The 16,618-nt window shown below is 47.5% G+C and overlaps 1 protein-coding gene across 3 annotated transcripts in view; it reads right to left on the bottom strand.

Moving 5' to 3' along the window:
* LOC147123778 (semaphorin-4F-like) overlaps window positions 1-16,618 on the bottom strand; it is a 428,228-nt gene that overhangs the window by 38,056 nt on the left and 373,554 nt on the right. For all 3 annotated transcript variants that reach the window (XM_085975913.1, XM_085975908.1, XM_085975919.1), the window contains one exon: window positions 10,504-10,648. In XM_085975913.1, the coding sequence (XP_085832039.1) occupies window positions 10,504-10,648 (145 nt within the window). The remainder of the gene's footprint in view (window positions 1-10,503; window positions 10,649-16,618) is intronic.

The raw sequence follows: 16,618 nt of genomic DNA, 5'->3' as shown, positions 1-16,618 counted from the left end.
GACCCTAAAAACTATGATGAGGAAATTGGTCCAACAAAATCATACCTCCTGGCATAGGGTGCTCCCTTATGCATTAATGGCCATCCAGAACACGGTGGTAGCATCCACTGGCTACTCACCACATGAGTTAATGACAGGAAGGATTATGAAAGGTATCGAGGTATTTATGGGTCTGGACCTAAGTCAAATCCAGAAGACATCCTTGTCATCTGAAAAATACATGACTGATTTGGTGAAGTATTTGGAAGCGGCAAAAATGACCGCAGCTGTAAAAATGGGAAAAAGGCATCAGAAAAGTAAAGCCTATATTGACGGGAAAACCCACCCATGGGAAGTCAAGATAGGTGACCAGGTCATGGTTAAGATCCAAAGGGAGGGAACATTCCTGAGCCCAAAATGTGCAGGACCTTTAGAGTAACGGAAAAAGCTAGCCCGTCCGTATATAAGATAATGGACGGACAAGGAAAGTACAAATGGCACCACATCAATCAGTTAAAAACTGTCGGGAAAGTGGATAGTTTTCACCAGTACCATGTACAACTGGATGCTTTAGATCCCCAAGGATTGGATGAAGGAAATGATGGTTCAGATGACGGTAACCAATCAGATAGGTCCGATCAGGACTCGACAGGTCTGGTGGACGGAGTAGGGAACCTGTTCCTAAATGGCGAATGGGACCCAAATGAATCTCCTCCTAACTCACCAATAAGGGAGACAGCGAGTACCGGGTCACCAAATTTCATGGCCGCCACTCACCAACTCCAGGGTTGGGCACGCCTACCTGGAATGGATTGCTCCTCAAAGACCCCTCGTTTACAAAGGGTGACAATCTAGTCTAACAGCTGATCAGTTGCAAATCACATAATAAGGGGCCTCTGGAATTCCCTAAACGACCAAGGATACCAATTGGCTAAGGATGAACACATCTCAGACAAAATGGCCGAATCTGCACACGGCACGCGTTGACCATTCTGTTGTGATGATCACAGAAGCTGTGAGCTAACTGTCAAGAGGTCTCATGACTGATTAGAGCAACCTTGTGCAAACGGTCTTATCGGGGGGGAGGCACATAGGTAGTAAAATATAGATATAAAAGAAGGGAGCCAAGAGCTAGTTGAGCAGCGAGAACCTGGCAGCGAGAACCTAGGAGTCACACTCAAGAAGGGAGGAGCCACAAGTCCGGGACTTGTTGTAGGACACCAGCGCGAAGGCTGATCAATTTTCAAACGGGTAATATTGTTTTAAGCTAGCACACAGGGAAGTGAGTCCCGTGCCATTTTCCTTGTAAGTTATTCAAACAACTTGTTAACCAATAAAGTACTGAATGTATGCAACTTACTGCGTCCGACCGACATTTGACACTCTGAACTAAGAAGCATAATTGTTGAACTGTTGTTGAGCTGACTACTTATTACTAGCTCAATAGATACAGTGAATTTGAGACAACACCGGTGAGTGTAAAGAAGTAAAAAGTAATCGAAGTGTGACGTCACCAGAAAGTAGGTAAGTGATTGGTTGGTGAGTATTTCTCTATTTCTCGCTTTTTTCCAAACTTGGGTGTCTAAATTTAAGTGCCTTGGTGTAGATCAAAAGATATATGTGTTCCAAATTTTAAAAACTAACTAATTAATTAATTGAGATGGGAGACCAGGCAATGTGTTGCTGTTGTTGCATGTGGGAGCTGGTGGACACCATTGAGGTCCACAGCGACTACATCTGCAGCAAATGCTGGTTGCTCGAGGAACTTCGGCTCAGACCCTTTCAGACAAAATTAAGGGAGGGTGATAACGATATAAGAATTAAAACTCATGTTTACGTAGATGGTTCATCTTCAATACGGGAAGGACAACAGTGTACAGGATTCGGAGTGGTAACTATGACCGAGGATGGGAAAAAGGTTCTTGAAACAACCCCAATTAAACTAGAAGGATCAAAAGGAGCAGAAATAGCTGAATTAAGTGCCATAGCATATGTAGTATTGCACCCAAAATCATTTCCCCCACCGGTGGAAATTCATTCAGACAGCAGTTACACCTGCAACAGCCTAACAGACTATTTACCCATTTGGCAAGCGAGAGGTTTTACGTCGGCAGACGGGAAACCATTAACAACGGGCCCACTTCTTAAAGTTATCTTTGATGCGGCCATGGCCAATCGGGGACAATATATAATGAAAAAGGTTAAAGCCCTTGTAAAAACCACACCATTAGGAAATCAATTAGCAGATGAAACAGCAAAACAAGGAGCCATTGATGGTTACCTAGGGGACCCGCTGCAGGGAAAGGAAGGGACACTAACAGAAACCCTCTCGGCTGTCAAGGTATCCTCCAAGACAGTAATAGATCTAAGGGAGAGCCAAAGCTCTGACCCGGATCTGAACAATATCTAATTAGGAAAGCCTTATCCCGAACCATATAGTCAATATAGAACCGGTTTAACTTTAAATCAAGGAGAGGTGCTAAAGAACGGAAAATATGTGGTACCGGAGGTGGATAGACCCGAAATAATTTACCAGTTCCATGATGTGGGAGGACACCAGGGGATAGATAGAACTACTGCCAAGATTAGGGATGTATGTTGGTGGCCAGAAATACAATCAGATGTGGAGAAATACATCAAGAACTGTTTGATTTGTGCTCAAAACAACCCTGGGAAATACAAGAATCAGGCTTTAATGGGATGCACTCAACAGGGCAAGGGCCCCTGGGCCCAACTTCAGAGATTATACAGGGCCACTCGACAGGGCAAGGGCCCCTGGGCCCAACTTCAGACAGATTATATCGGGCCACTTGACAGGGCAAGGGCCCCTGGGCTCAACTTCAGATAGATTATATAGGGCCACTCGACAGGGCAAGGGCCCCTGGGCCCAACTTCAGATAGATTATATAGGGCCACTCGACAGGGCAAGGGCCCCTGGGCCCAACTTCAGATAGATTATATAGGGCCACTCGACAGGGCAAGGGCCCCTGGGTCCAACTTCAGATAGGTTATATAGGGCCACTGCCCAGCTGCCCAGGGGGAAAGAAGTACATATTGGTAATAGTAGATGTATTTTCTAAATGGGTTGAGGCCTTCCCAACCAATAACAATTCAGCTGCCACTACTGCCAAAATCCTAATGGAAGAAGTGTTCTCCCGATGGGGATTACCCGAAAGCATCGACTCAGATCAAGGGACCCATTTTACTGGGCAGGTCATGAGATCGGTCATGCAGTTGGCTGGGGTAAAGCAGGATTTTCACATTTCATACCATCCAGAGTCCAGTGGGATAGTAGAAAGAATGAACAGGACCCTAAAAACTATGATGAGGAAATTGGTCCAACAAAATCATACCTCCTGGCATAGGGTGCTCCCTTATGCATTAATGGCCATCCAGAACACGGTGGTAGCATCCACTGGCTACTCACCACATGAGTTAATGACAGGAAGGATTATGAAAGGTATCGAGGTATTTATGGGTCTGGACCTAAGTCAAATCCAGAAGACATCCTTGTCATCTGAAAAATACATGACTGATTTGGTGAAGTATTTGGAAGCGGCAAAAATGACCGCAGCTGTAAAAATGGGAAAAAGGCATCAGAAAAGTAAAGCCTATATTGACGGGAAAACCCACCCATGGGAAGTCAAGATAGGTGACCAGGTCATGGTTAAGATCCAAAGGGAGGGAACATTCCTGAGCCCAAAATGTGCAGGACCTTTAGAGTAACGGAAAAAGCTAGCCCGTCCGTATATAAGATAATGGACGGACAAGGAAAGTACAAATGGCACCACATCAATCAGTTAAAAACTGTCGGGAAAGTGGATAGTTTTCACCAGTACCATGTACAACTGGATGCTTTAGATCCCCAAGGATTGGATGAAGGAAATGATGGTTCAGATGACGGTAACCAATCAGATAGGTCCGATCAGGACTCGACAGGTCTGGTGGACGGAGTAGGGAACCTGTTCCTAAATGGCGAATGGGACCCAAATGAATCTCCTCCTAACTCACCAATAAGGGAGACAGCGAGTACCGGGTCACCAAATTTCATGGCCGCCACTCACCAACTCCAGGGTTGGGCACGCCTACCTGGAATGGATTGCTCCTCAAAGACCCCTCGTTTACAAAGGGTGACAATCTAGTCTAACAGCTGATCAGTTGCAAATCACATAATAAGGGGCCTCTGGAATTCCCTAAACGACCAAGGATACCAATTGGCTAAGGATGAACACATCTCAGACAAAATGGCCGAATCTGCACACGGCACGCGTTGACCATTCTGTTGTGATGATCACAGAAGCTGTGAGCTAACTGTCAAGAGGTCTCATGACTGATTAGAGCAACCTTGTGCAAACGGTCTTATCGGGGGGGAGGCACATAGGTAGTAAAATATAGATATAAAAGAAGGGAGCCAAGAGCTAGTTGAGCAGCGAGAACCTGGCAGCGAGAACCTAGGAGTCACACTCAAGAAGGGAGGAGCCACAAGTCCGGGACTTGTTGTAGGACACCAGCGCGAAGGCTGATCAATTTTCAAACGGGTAATATTGTTTTAAGCTAGCACACAGGGAAGTGAGTCCCGTGCCATTTTCCTTGTAAGTTATTCAAACAACTTGTTAACCAATAAAGTACTGAATGTATGCAACTTACTGCGTCCGACCGACATTTGACACTCTGAACTAAGAAGCATAATTGTTGAACTGTTGTTGAGCTGACTACTTATTACTAGCTCAATAGATACAGTGAATTTGAGACAACACCGGTGAGTGTAAAGAAGTAAAAAGTAATCGAAGTGTGACGTCACCAGAAAGTAGGTAAGTGATTGGTTGGTGAGTATTTCTCTATTTCTATCTTTTTTCCAAACTTGGGCATCTAAATTTAAGTGCCTTGGTGTAGATCAAAAGATATACATGTTCCAAATTTTAAAAACGAATTAATTAATTAATTGAGATGGGAGACCAGGCAATGTGTTGTTGTTACATAGAAACATAGATACATAGAAGGTATGAGCAGCAGTATGCCATTTGGCCCCTCGTGCCTGCTCCGCCATTCAATGAGATCATGGCTGATCATCCAAATTCAGTACCCTGTCCCTTCTTTCTCCCCATATCCCTTGATCCCTTTAGTCTTAAGAAATATATCTAACTCCTTCTTGAATATATTTAATGAATTGGCCTCAACTGCCTTCTGTGGTAGAGAATTCCACAGGTTCACCACTCTCTGGGTGAAGAAATTCCTCCTCATCTCTGTCCTAAATGGCTTACCCCTTATCCTTAGACTGTGACCCCTGGTTCTGGACTCCCCAGTCATCGGGAACATCCTTCCTGCATTTAGTCTGTCTAGTCCTGTTAGAATTTTATAAGTTTCAATGAGATCCCCTCTCATTCTTCTAAACTCCAGCGAGTATAAGCCCAATCGACCCAATCTCTCCTCATACGTCATTCCTGCCATCCCAGGTATCAGTCTGGTGAATCTTCGCTGCACTCCCTCCATGGCAAGAACATCCTTCCTCAGATAAGGCGACCAAAACTGCACACAATACTCAAAGATGTGGTCTCACCAAGGCCCTGTACAACTGCAGCAAGACATGCTTGTTCCTGTACTCGAACCCTCTCGCTACGAAGGCCAACATACCATTTGCCTTCTTAACCGCCTGCTGCACCTGCATGCTTACCTTCAGCGATTGGTGCACAAGGACACCCAGGTCTCGTTACACTTCCCCTTCTCCCAATCTATTGTCGTTCAGATAATAATCTGCCTTCCTGTTTTTGCCACCAAAGTGGACAACCTCGCATTTATCCACATTATACTGCATCTGCCCAATCACCCAACCTGTCCAAATCATACTGGAGTTTCTCGGCATCCTCCTTACAGCACACACGCCCACCTAGCTTTGTGTCGTCTGCAAACTTGGAGATATTACATCTAGTTCCCTCGTCTAGATCATTAATATATATTGTGAATAGCTGGGGTCCTAGGACCGATCCCTGCGGTACCCCACTAGTCACTGCCTGCCACTCGGAAAAAGACCTGTTTATTCCAACTCTTTGCTTCCTGTCTGCCAACCAGTTCTCTATCCAAGTCAGTACCTTGCCCCCAATCCCATGTGCCTTAACTTTACACGCTAATATCTTATGCGGGACTTTATCGAAAGCCTTCTGAAAGTCCAAATACACCACATCCACTGGTTCTCCCTTATCTATTTGTTGTTGCATGTGGGAGCTGGTGGACACCATTGAGGTCCACAGCGACTATATCTGCAGCAAATGCTGGTTGCTTGAGGAACTTCGGCTCAGAATTGCTGAGCTGGAGTCCGAGCTTCAGATACTGCGACACATTAGGGAGGGGGAGCATTACCTGGACACTAAGTTCCAGGAGGCAGTCACAACCACTAGAGTAATTACTTCCAATTTGACCCATGGTCAGGGACAGGAGGGTGTGACTACAAGCGAGGCAGGTATTGGGATCCAGGAGATAGTGATGGAGGAGCCTCAGCCCTTGGCCTTGTCTAACAGGTACGAGGTTCTTGCTCCCTGTGTGGTCGAGGGCAGGGACTGCAGGGAGGATGAGCAATCTGACCACAGCACCGTGGTAGAGGGAGCCATTCAAGTGGGGGGAGTAAAAAGAAATGTTGTAGTGATAGGGAACAGTATAGTTAGGGGAACAGATACTGTTCTCTGCAGCCGAAAGCGTGAGTCCCGCAGGCTGTGTTGCCTGCCCGGTGCCAGGGTTAAGGACATCTCCTCTGGGCTGGAGAGGAACTTGGAGTGGGAGGGGGAAGATCCAGTTGTCATGGTCCACGTAGGTACCAATGACATAGGTAGGACAAAGAAAGAGGTTCTGCTGAGGGAGTATGAGCAGCTAGGGGCTAAATTCAAAAGCAGAACCACAAAGGTAACAATCTCTGGATTACTACCGGAGCCACGAGCAAATTTGCATAGGGTAAATAAGATCAGAGAAATGAACGAGTGGCTCAAAGACTGGTGTGGGAGAAATGGGTTTCGATTTGTGGGGCACTGGCACCAGTTCTGGGATAAGAGGGAGCCGTTCGTGTGGACGGGCTTCACTTGAACCGTGCTGGGGCTAGAGTCCTGGCAAATCGAATAACTAGGGCTGTAGAGAGGGCTTTAAACTAAAGAGTGGGGGGGAGGTCCAGGTGAGCAGGAATTTAAAAAGTCAATGAGAAATGAGAAAACAATAGAGCAGGATAGAGATGGGGAAAATAATAACCAGAGTGTGACAGGAAGGGACAGAATGTTTAAAAATAAGAGTGCAACAGAAAATGGGGCTAAAACAATGAGAAATGGTAAAAAGACAAAGTTAAAAGCTCTATATCTGAATGCACGCAGCATTCATAACAAGATAGATGAGTTGACGGCACAAATAGATACAAATGGGTATGATCTGATCGCCATTACACAGACGTGGTGGCAAGGCGAATAGGGCTGGGAACTGTATAGTCCAGGGTATTTGACAATTTGGAAGGATAGACAGAAAGGAAATGGAGGTAGGATGGCTTTGTTGGTAAAGGATGGGATCAGTGCAGTGGTGAGAAGTGATATTGGCTCAGAAGATCAAGATGTAGAATCGCTTTGGGTGGAGATAAGAAATAATAAGGGGAAAAGTCTCTGGTGGGTGTAGTCTACAGGCCCCCGAAAAGTAGCAATACTGTTGGACAGAGTATAAATCAACAAATAATGGAGGCCTGTAAAAAAGGTACGGTAATAATCATGGGTGATTTTAATCTCCATATTGATTTGACAAATCAAATCGGCCATGGTAGCTTTGAGGAGGAGTTCATAGAGTGTATCCGGGATGGTTTCCTAGAACAGTATGTATTTAAGAGGGAATTAGATATATTTCTACGGGCAAAAGGGGTTAAGGGTTACGGAGAGAAGGCGGGGACGGGATACTGAATTAAAGGATCAGCCATGATCTCATTAAATGGCGGAGCAGGCACGAAGGGCCGAATGGCCTACTCCTGCTCCTATCTTCTATGTATCTATGTATCTATGTATCTATGGAACCAACCAGGGAATGGCTATCTTGGATCTGGTACTGTGTAATGAGACAAAATTAATAAATGATCTCATAGTAAAGGATCTTCTAGGAAAGAGTGATCATAACATGGTTGAATTTCAAATTCAGTTGGAGGGTGAGAAAGTTGTATCTCAAACCAGTGTCCTGATCTTAAACAAAGGCAATTACAATGGCATGAGGGCAGAACTGGCTAAAATGGACTGGAAAAATAAATTAAAAAGGTAAAACAGTTGAAATGCAGTGGCAGACATTTAAGGAGATATTTTATAACTCTCAACAAAAATATATTCCAGTGAGAAAGAAAGATTTTAAGAGAAAGGAGCACTATCCGTGGCTAACTAAGGAAGTAAAGGATGGTATCAAATTGAAAACGAAGGCATACAATGTTGCCAAGATTGGTGGGAGGCCAGAGGATTGGGAAATTTTTAAAAACCAGCAAAGGATGACTAAAAAAATAATGAGAGATGAATTATGAGAGTAAACTGGCAAGAAATATTAAAACAGAAAGTAAGAGCTTATACAGGTATATAAAAAGGAAGAGAGTAGCTAAAGTAAACGTTGGTCCCTTAGAGGATGAGAATGGGGAACGGGGAAATGGCAGAGACTCTGAACAAATATTGTGTATCTTTCTTCACAATAGAAGACACTAACAACATCCCAATCAAGGAGCCTCAGGGAGGGGGGAACTAAAGATAATCACTATCACTAAGGAAAAAGTACTTGGTAAAATAATGGGACTAAAAGATGACAAGTCCCTGGACCAGATGGCCTACAGCCCAGGGCCTTAAAAGAAGTGGCTGCAGAGATAGTGGATGCATTGGTTGCAATATACCAAAATTTCCTGGACTCTGGAGAGGTCCCAGCGGATTGGAAAACCGCAAATGTAACACCCCTATTTAAGAAAGGAGGGAGACAGAAGGCAGGAAACTATAGACCAGTTAGCCTAACATCTGTTGTTGGGAAAATGCTAGAGTCCTTCATTAAGGAAGCAGTAGCAGGGCATTTGGAAAATCATAATGCAGTCAAGCAGAGTCAGCATGGTTTTATGAAAGGGAAATCATGTTTAACAAATTTGCTGGAGTTCTTTGAGGATGTAACAAGCAGGGTGGATAAGGGTGAGCCAGTGGATGTGGTGTACTTGGATTTCCAGAAGGCATTCGATAAGGTGCCACATAAAAGGTTACGGCATAAGGTAAGAGCTCACGGAGTTGGGGGTAACATATTAGCATTGATAGAGAATTGGCTAATTAACAGAAAGCAGAGAGTTGGGATAAATGGGTCATTTTCTGGTTGGCAAACGGTAACTAGTGGGGTGCCACAGGGATCGGTGCTGGGGCTTCAACTATTTACAATCTACATTAATGACTTGGATGAAGGGACCAAATGTAATGTAGCCAAGTTTGCAGGTGATACAAAGATGGGTGGGAAAGCAAGTTGTGCTGAGGACTCAAAGATCCTGCAAAGGGATATAGACAGGCTAAGTGAGTGGGCAAACATTTGGCAGATGGAGTATAATGTGGGAAAGTGTGAGGTTATACACTTTGGCAGGAAAAATAAAAAAGCAAATTATTATTTAAATGGAGAGATATTACAAAATGCTACAGTTCAGAGGGACCTGGGGGTCCTTGTGCATGAAACACAAAAAGTTAGTATGCAGGTATAGCAAGTAATCAAAAAGGCAAATGGAATGTTGGCCTTTATTGCAAGGTGGTGCTGCTACAACTATACAGGGTATTGGTGAGACCACACCTTGAGTACTGCGTACAGTTTTGGTCTCTTTATTTAAGGAAGGATATAGTTGCATTGGAGGCAGTTCAGAGACGACTCACACGGTTGATTCCTGAGACGAGGGGGTTGACTTACGAAGAAAGGTTGAACAGGTTGGGCCTATACTCATTGGAATTTAGAAGAATGAGAGGTGATCTTATTGAAACATATAAGATACTGAGGGGGCTCGACAAGGTAGAGGCAGAGAGGATGTTTCCCCTCGTGGGGAAATCTAGAACTCGGGGGCATAGTTTCAGAATAAAGGGTCGCCCTTTTAGAACTGAAATGAGGAGGAATTTCTTCTCTCAGAGGGTCATAAATCTGTGGAATTCTCTGCCCCAGAGAGCTGTGGAGGCTAGGTCATTAAATACATTTAAGGTGGAGATAGACAGATTTTTGCAAGATAAGGGAGTGAAGGGTTATGGGGAGCGGGCAGGGAAGTGGCTTTGAGCCCAAGATCAGCCATGATCTTATTGAATGGCAGAGCAGGCTCGAGGGGCCAAGTAGCCTATTCCTGCTCTTATTTCTTATGTTTTTATGTTCTTAATGAGACCAGCACAGCCCAAGCATCGAAGCTTGGATGCTCTGTCCTGAATGCCTTAGACCAACACTGGCTCTAACACCCGAGGTACCAGCATCTAACTATTTCCCTTATTACAAAGTATGTCCTTTCACTTCGAATGGCCGGCAATCCCTTACTGTAACCAGCCTCCCACTTACTGTGCCAGGTCGTGGATCCGGGATTTCGCCTCGAAACACGTCCCATTTGTCAACTTCCCTTTTATACTCCAAAAATCGCCCATTGAAAGCTTTCTGCACATCTGCGATTCTGTAAGCACACACTGCGGCAACATCTTGGCTGTCCCTAGAGGCGGCGGGGGGGAGGGAAGAAACATTAATGAGTTTTCATTTTATTCTGGAGCTTTTACTCAGTGAATATCATGCTTTGATATGTAAAAAGACCCTCCCGTTGGAGGTTCCACAATTCAGCCCAGTAAAGGGAAACCCCATCCCATACAGCACACCATTCCTGGTCAAGGAGATTGACAGATAATCCATTCAGAGGCTCTTCCTAGGTTGCTTGAAGATCCACAAGAACAGTCAGATATAACTCACCTGACAATTAAATCCCATTTCCCCCCCGCCCCCACCTCATGGCCCCGATTTTCCCGAAGGTGCGGGGAATTGTCGGGTTCCCCGAATGTCGGGTTCTGACATGAATCTAAATGGGTCAGCCAGCTGCACGCAATTTTCCCTCAATTGGCCAATTTATTTCCAGCGTGTGGGCACCCTTGCTAAGTGTCCATTTCCAGTCAGAAAGCCCCACAGTATGATGTCATCATTCATGGTGCTTTTAAAGTCTCCAGCAAGCTTCTCAACCTCTGCAGGCTTCCCAACCAGTCGTACAGAATGGCAGAGGAGCCTGCACCAGCTGCTGCCAGCGGCAGAGGCCGAGCTGCCGCCAAATTTCATGAGACCTCATTGCAGACATTGGTGGATGGGGTGAGGGCCCGCAGGGAGGTCCTCTTCCCTAGCTCAGGGAGGAAGAGGCCTCCCAAAGAGACCAGGGCTGCATGGATGGAGGTGGCTGCAGAGGTCAACTCTCAGGGAGTCACCCGTCGGACCTGGATGCAGTGCAGGAAGCGCTTCCATGACCTTCACCGTACAGGAAAAGTAAGTATGAAGTTTCCATCACCTGCAACCTGATCCCCATTGCCTTTCCCCAACAGCACTCAGCTTCAGCAATCTCTTCCTCCACATCCCACTTCACAGTCACATCCATGCACCCTTACCCATTCCCTATCTCTCTATGCTCACATTCACATAACTATTCCACCATGCAGCCCTCACACTGCCTCTCACTCTGATGCTTGGAACACAACTGACAACACACAGGGAGGGCCCTTGGTCTTGCAGCCTCACACCATCTTTGTCTCCTTCTAAGTATCTATGCTATGCAATCTCTACACTCACTCCTGCACTCTCACTCAAACTCCACTTGTCTCCCTCATTGCAGGAAAAGAGAGCTCACAATAGGAGAGAGCGAGCGAGGACTGGAGGAGGACCACCCTCAATCGCCCACCTGAGCCCCTGGGAGGAAGCAGTGACGGAGATTGCTGGGGCTGACGTCGCTCCGGAAGCTAGGGAAGGAGCGACAGGAGCAAGCCCGCAAGCTGGTGACAGAATAGTTTCCCATTTCTCTCATTGACATAGCATGAGTCGCTGATATGATTCTGAAGCTACATCATTTGGACTTATGAGCATCTGCCAAATCCAATGTGCAAGTAGCCTTGGCATCACATCGCTAACTCTTTCCTTTACTCCCCCACAGGACCATCTGGAGCCCCCGTCGCCACTGCCGAGGAGGAAGAGGCTTTGCAGCCAGACTCCTCAGAGGAAGCTCCAGCCTCTGAGGGCGCAGCGTCAGCAGAAGTAAGCGCACCCAGCACCAGCGCAGATACTCGCACCTCGGGGGGGCCTTCAGGACATAGAGTAGTGTTGTCACCTGGTGTTTCATAGCTCACAAGTGAGCATCAGCAGATTGTGGAGACAGGGACAGCAGTGGAGAGTCCTCGTCGGAGGGCGCAGGCCTCTGCCAGCTCAGCTCAGCTGCATGTCGGCCCTATGCCTCTGGGTCCATCCGCAAGAGAAGAGGTGATGGATCTCCATGCACAGATGCAGGAGTCTCTGGCAGGTTTTGTCTCCAGGGTCGCTGCGAGTGTGGAGCGAATGGAGGAGTCCATGGTGAGCATGAGCAGAGCCTTATTGGAGTCATTGGCGCATGAAAGCATCACCACGGAAAGGATGGCTACCTCCGTGGTAAGGCTGGATACCGCCGAGGAGAGGAGGGCTGCAGCCGAGGAGAGGAGGGCTGCGGCCGAGGAGAGGAGGGCTGCGGCTGAGGAGAGGAGGGCTACGGCCATGGAGGAACTTAGTCGCCAGGGTATCGAAAACATGGTGAGTGCTCAGAATAGAATGACATCTCTTGAGGAGCGATGGGCATCTATTGAGCACCGAAACCAGACCTTCATGGAAGTCCCTCTGAGCAGGACTTCCAGTGAAGAGACGGGTTCCCATGGCCCCCCTGATGTGCAGCAAGGTGCTCGCCAGCCACTTGCAGGCGCTGAGGGGGAGCTGACCCATGAGAGGGAGGTTATGGCACACCTCAAGGAAGTGGGGGCTCCTCTCCACGCGCTCACACTTCCATGGCACTTCAGAGCCCTTGGTCAGAGCCCCGCCGGAGTCCACACCCAAATGAGATAGGAGTCTCAACCCCTGCACAGCCGCAGGAGCAGCAGACTGCTGGCGAGCCCTCACAGGCTCGCCACCCCAGAGGACACCTGCCAAAGGTGTCGAGACAGGAGCAGCAGGAAAGTGAGCAAGGGGCCGCCACATCTGCTGAAGCCACAGGGGTACCACTACGTAGGAGCACACGTAAGAGAAAAATAAAGCACCACTAATCACAAGGGTAGTCACTTGGGTGAACAGTCTTGTATATAGTTTTAATGCCATCAGTTTCCTGTACATAAAAAATCTGGTGGCAACTGCTGCAGTTATGGCGTCTGTCATTTGGCGAATGGGGCTATCACATTGAGGCCTTAGGATTACTTGCAGATGTCATCAAGCTGGTCAAATAGGTAGAAATGTGCAGGCATGTGCCACTGTCCATGGTCAGTTAAGAAGCAGTGAGGCTACAGTGTTTGAGGTACCAGGCTACGCAAATCTGGCCAGGATGAGTGCGTTCCTTGCATTCCGCCCAGCAATGTTCTCGCGCACTGGTGCCGCTGGTTGACGGGCCTCTGCAGGATGCTCGTTTCCATCCTCCTCCTCAGCATCATCCTCATCCGAGGTGGCTCTGTGAGGAGCCTCTTGGTCCTGCAGAATCGGCAAGCCATGACGCTGTGCCATGTTGTGAAGCACACAGCATACCACGACGATTTTGGAGACCCTGGCTGATGAGTACTGTAGGGCTCCACCTGATCTATCGAGGCATCTGAAGCACATCTTTAGCAATCCGATGGCTTGCTCGATAATGCATCTGGTGGAAATGTGGCTGGAGTTGTAGCGCTCCTCAGCTTCGTTGGCTGGTCTCCTCAACGGCGTCATTAGCCAAGAGCGCAGGGGATATCCCTTGTCTCCAAGTAGCCATCCCTGAAGTTCGTTTGGCGGACTGAATAGCGGAGGCACAGTAGACTGGCGCAGTATGAAGGAGTCATGGCAGCTGCCAGGGTACTTGGCACAAACATGCAAAATCACCTTCTTGTGGTCACACACCAGCTGAACGTTAAGGGAGTGGAAGCCCTTGCGGTTGACAAAAACTCCTGGATTGCGATGGGGTGCCCTAAGGGCCACATGTGTGCAGTCAATGACGCCCTGCACCCTTGGAAAGTCTGCCAGCTGAGCTAATCCAAGCACTCGCGCCCTCACATTTGCGCGATCCCGGGTGAAATGGATGTGATTGTGCGCGAGGGCAAAGAGGGCATCGGTGACCTGTTTGATGCAAGTGTGTGCGGCCGCCTGGGAGATGCCGCTGATGTCTGCTGCTGATCCCTGGAAGGAGCCTGAGGCATAAAAGTTGAGTGCGGTGGTGACTTTGATGGCCACTGGTAAGGAGTGTCGACCTGGTGCTCTGGGCTCCAGGTCTTGCTGGAGCATTGTGCAGATGTCAGTCACTACCTCTCGCGAAAGTCGGAGCCGCCTTTGGCACTGCTGCTCGGTCATGTTGAGGTAGCTCACCCTGTGTCTGTAGACCCTGTTTGGGGGGTATCTCCTGCGCCGACGGCCTTCCATGCGCTGGCCCCTTCTGGCCTGTGCTGCCTCAGGTGGCTGAGCCGCAGCCTGTCACTCCTGCTGGTGCTGCTGTTGCTGCTGTTGCTGGGGCTGCTGTTGCTGGTGCTGTTGTTGCTGGAGCTGCTGTTGTTGCTGGATCTGCTCCAGCCTCCTCTGCTGTTGGAGATCCTCTGATGCCAAGAAGGGAAGGAACAAAAGACCTCCCATGCTTCTGGCAGATGCCTCCGTTGAGGAAGCGCTGAGTGAGGGTGGTGAGGGGGGCTTCCCAGGAGCTCACACTGGAGAAGTGTGTGAGGCTCCAACCTTCCACAGCTGTGCCTAAGCCTTCAACAACTTGCCCCAAGCCTGGAGCAACAAGGTCCTACAGCCTACCAATGCTGTCTGATTAAATCTCTTCATTCCTGACTGACCTGCAGCTGAAAGTAAGCAAGCCGACATTGTTCACGCCAGGTTTCATCAGCGGTGTTCCCACCAGGCGTGGTTTATGTGGGGAACGGCTGAAAATTGCAAGTGCCCCTTAAAGTTGGATTACAGCTGCCAATTATTGATCATTAGGCTCCTGACGACCCGGCTGCGGGCGGGACTGATTCGGGTTGCACTGAAACACCGGGGCGAAAGTCGAGCGGGGAATCGGGCAGTGGGGGGTCGCGACCCCCTATTTCTGCGATTTTCAGTCCCCGCCCGCCTGAAACCCTGCCCGACGGCTCCAGGAAAATCGGGGCCCATGTCTCCAATCAAGCACCAAGATACTGCTCCGTCACTCCCCATCACCTGACATCAGAAACTGACTGCATAATGCACCAGCCTCAACCCTATATGGAAATCAGAAAAACACAAGAGGGTAGAATGAGAAAAGACCACTCAATTTATCACGCCTACCTCAGTGTATCATTTATATTTATCATAGAATCATAGAATGATACAGCACAGGAGACCATTCAGCCCAGCGTGCCACGCCCCTGCTCTTTCCCCATAGCTTTGTGAATTTTTCTCCTTAAAGTATTTATCCAATTCCCCTTTAGAAAGTTACTATATTTCTCTGCTTCCACCACCCTTTCAGGCAGTGCGTTTCAGAACATAACTTGCTCCTCACCCTGCCTCTGGTTCTTTTGCCAATTACCTTAAATCTGATCTTGAATTTATTCACAATATTCCAGGTCGCCTCATCTGCAGAGGAATGAAACCAGCCAGCCATGTGTTGACTGATCTAGTGCACTAATTATTAAACTGGTCAGCTAGACATTCTACTGCTATACAATGACAACATCTCAGTGAAGGATTGACAGACCACCACACTTACAAAGATTGCTGTACACGGTGAAATGGAACCCGAGAAGCAGATAACTTTTGTTCACCAAAATTTAGCACTGCACATGGCAGTAACGCCTTGAAAGAACTCACATTTATATAGCACCTTTCATAACCTCAGGGCATCCAAAACCAATGAAGTATAGTCGCTGTTGTAATATAGGGAAACGCAGCAACCAATTTGCACACAAACCGCAAAGACATAAATGACCAGATAAGCTGTTATTAGTGATGTTGGTTGAGGGATAAATATTGGCCAGGACACAGGGGAGAAATCACTCTCACTCCCTCAGTACCGCATGGAGTACTATAAACGGGGTGATGCTGCTGGAACCAGAAGACCCAGGAATCATCTTGAGGTGAGTTTCCAGGAGACCCTCAGTGGTGCCTGTAAAGTCTGTGGGTTGTGCAGTTAATAAATACACAGACTTCAGAAGTAACAAACAAAACAGGTCTTTACTATTCGAAGGTCCGGGCGAATCTGCCCCAGAAATCCTGCTACAACACTTATATACTGGTGTGGTCACTATCGGTATTACAGTATACAGAAGCCAAACAAATAGTGCCACACCGAAAGTAGTTCCCTTAAAGGTGAACGGTTACATTCAATAGTTCCCTTAAAGGTAGACGGGTACATACACTACAGTGCCAAAGGCAGATGTGAACAGGTAGTGATGCTGGCTGCCATTCTTGTTTTCAGGGAGCGTCAAGGTCCAGCAAGTGAAAGTTGTGACCA

The sequence above is a fragment of the Somniosus microcephalus genome, chromosome 2 (assembly GCF_052327205.1).
Source record: "Somniosus microcephalus isolate GS21.2 chromosome 2, FLI_Smic_1.0, whole genome shotgun sequence".
NCBI lineage: Eukaryota > Metazoa > Chordata > Chondrichthyes > Squaliformes > Somniosidae > Somniosus > Somniosus microcephalus.
The sequence above is the reverse complement of the archived record's forward strand: the minus strand, read 5'-3'. Positions and strand labels throughout refer to the sequence as shown.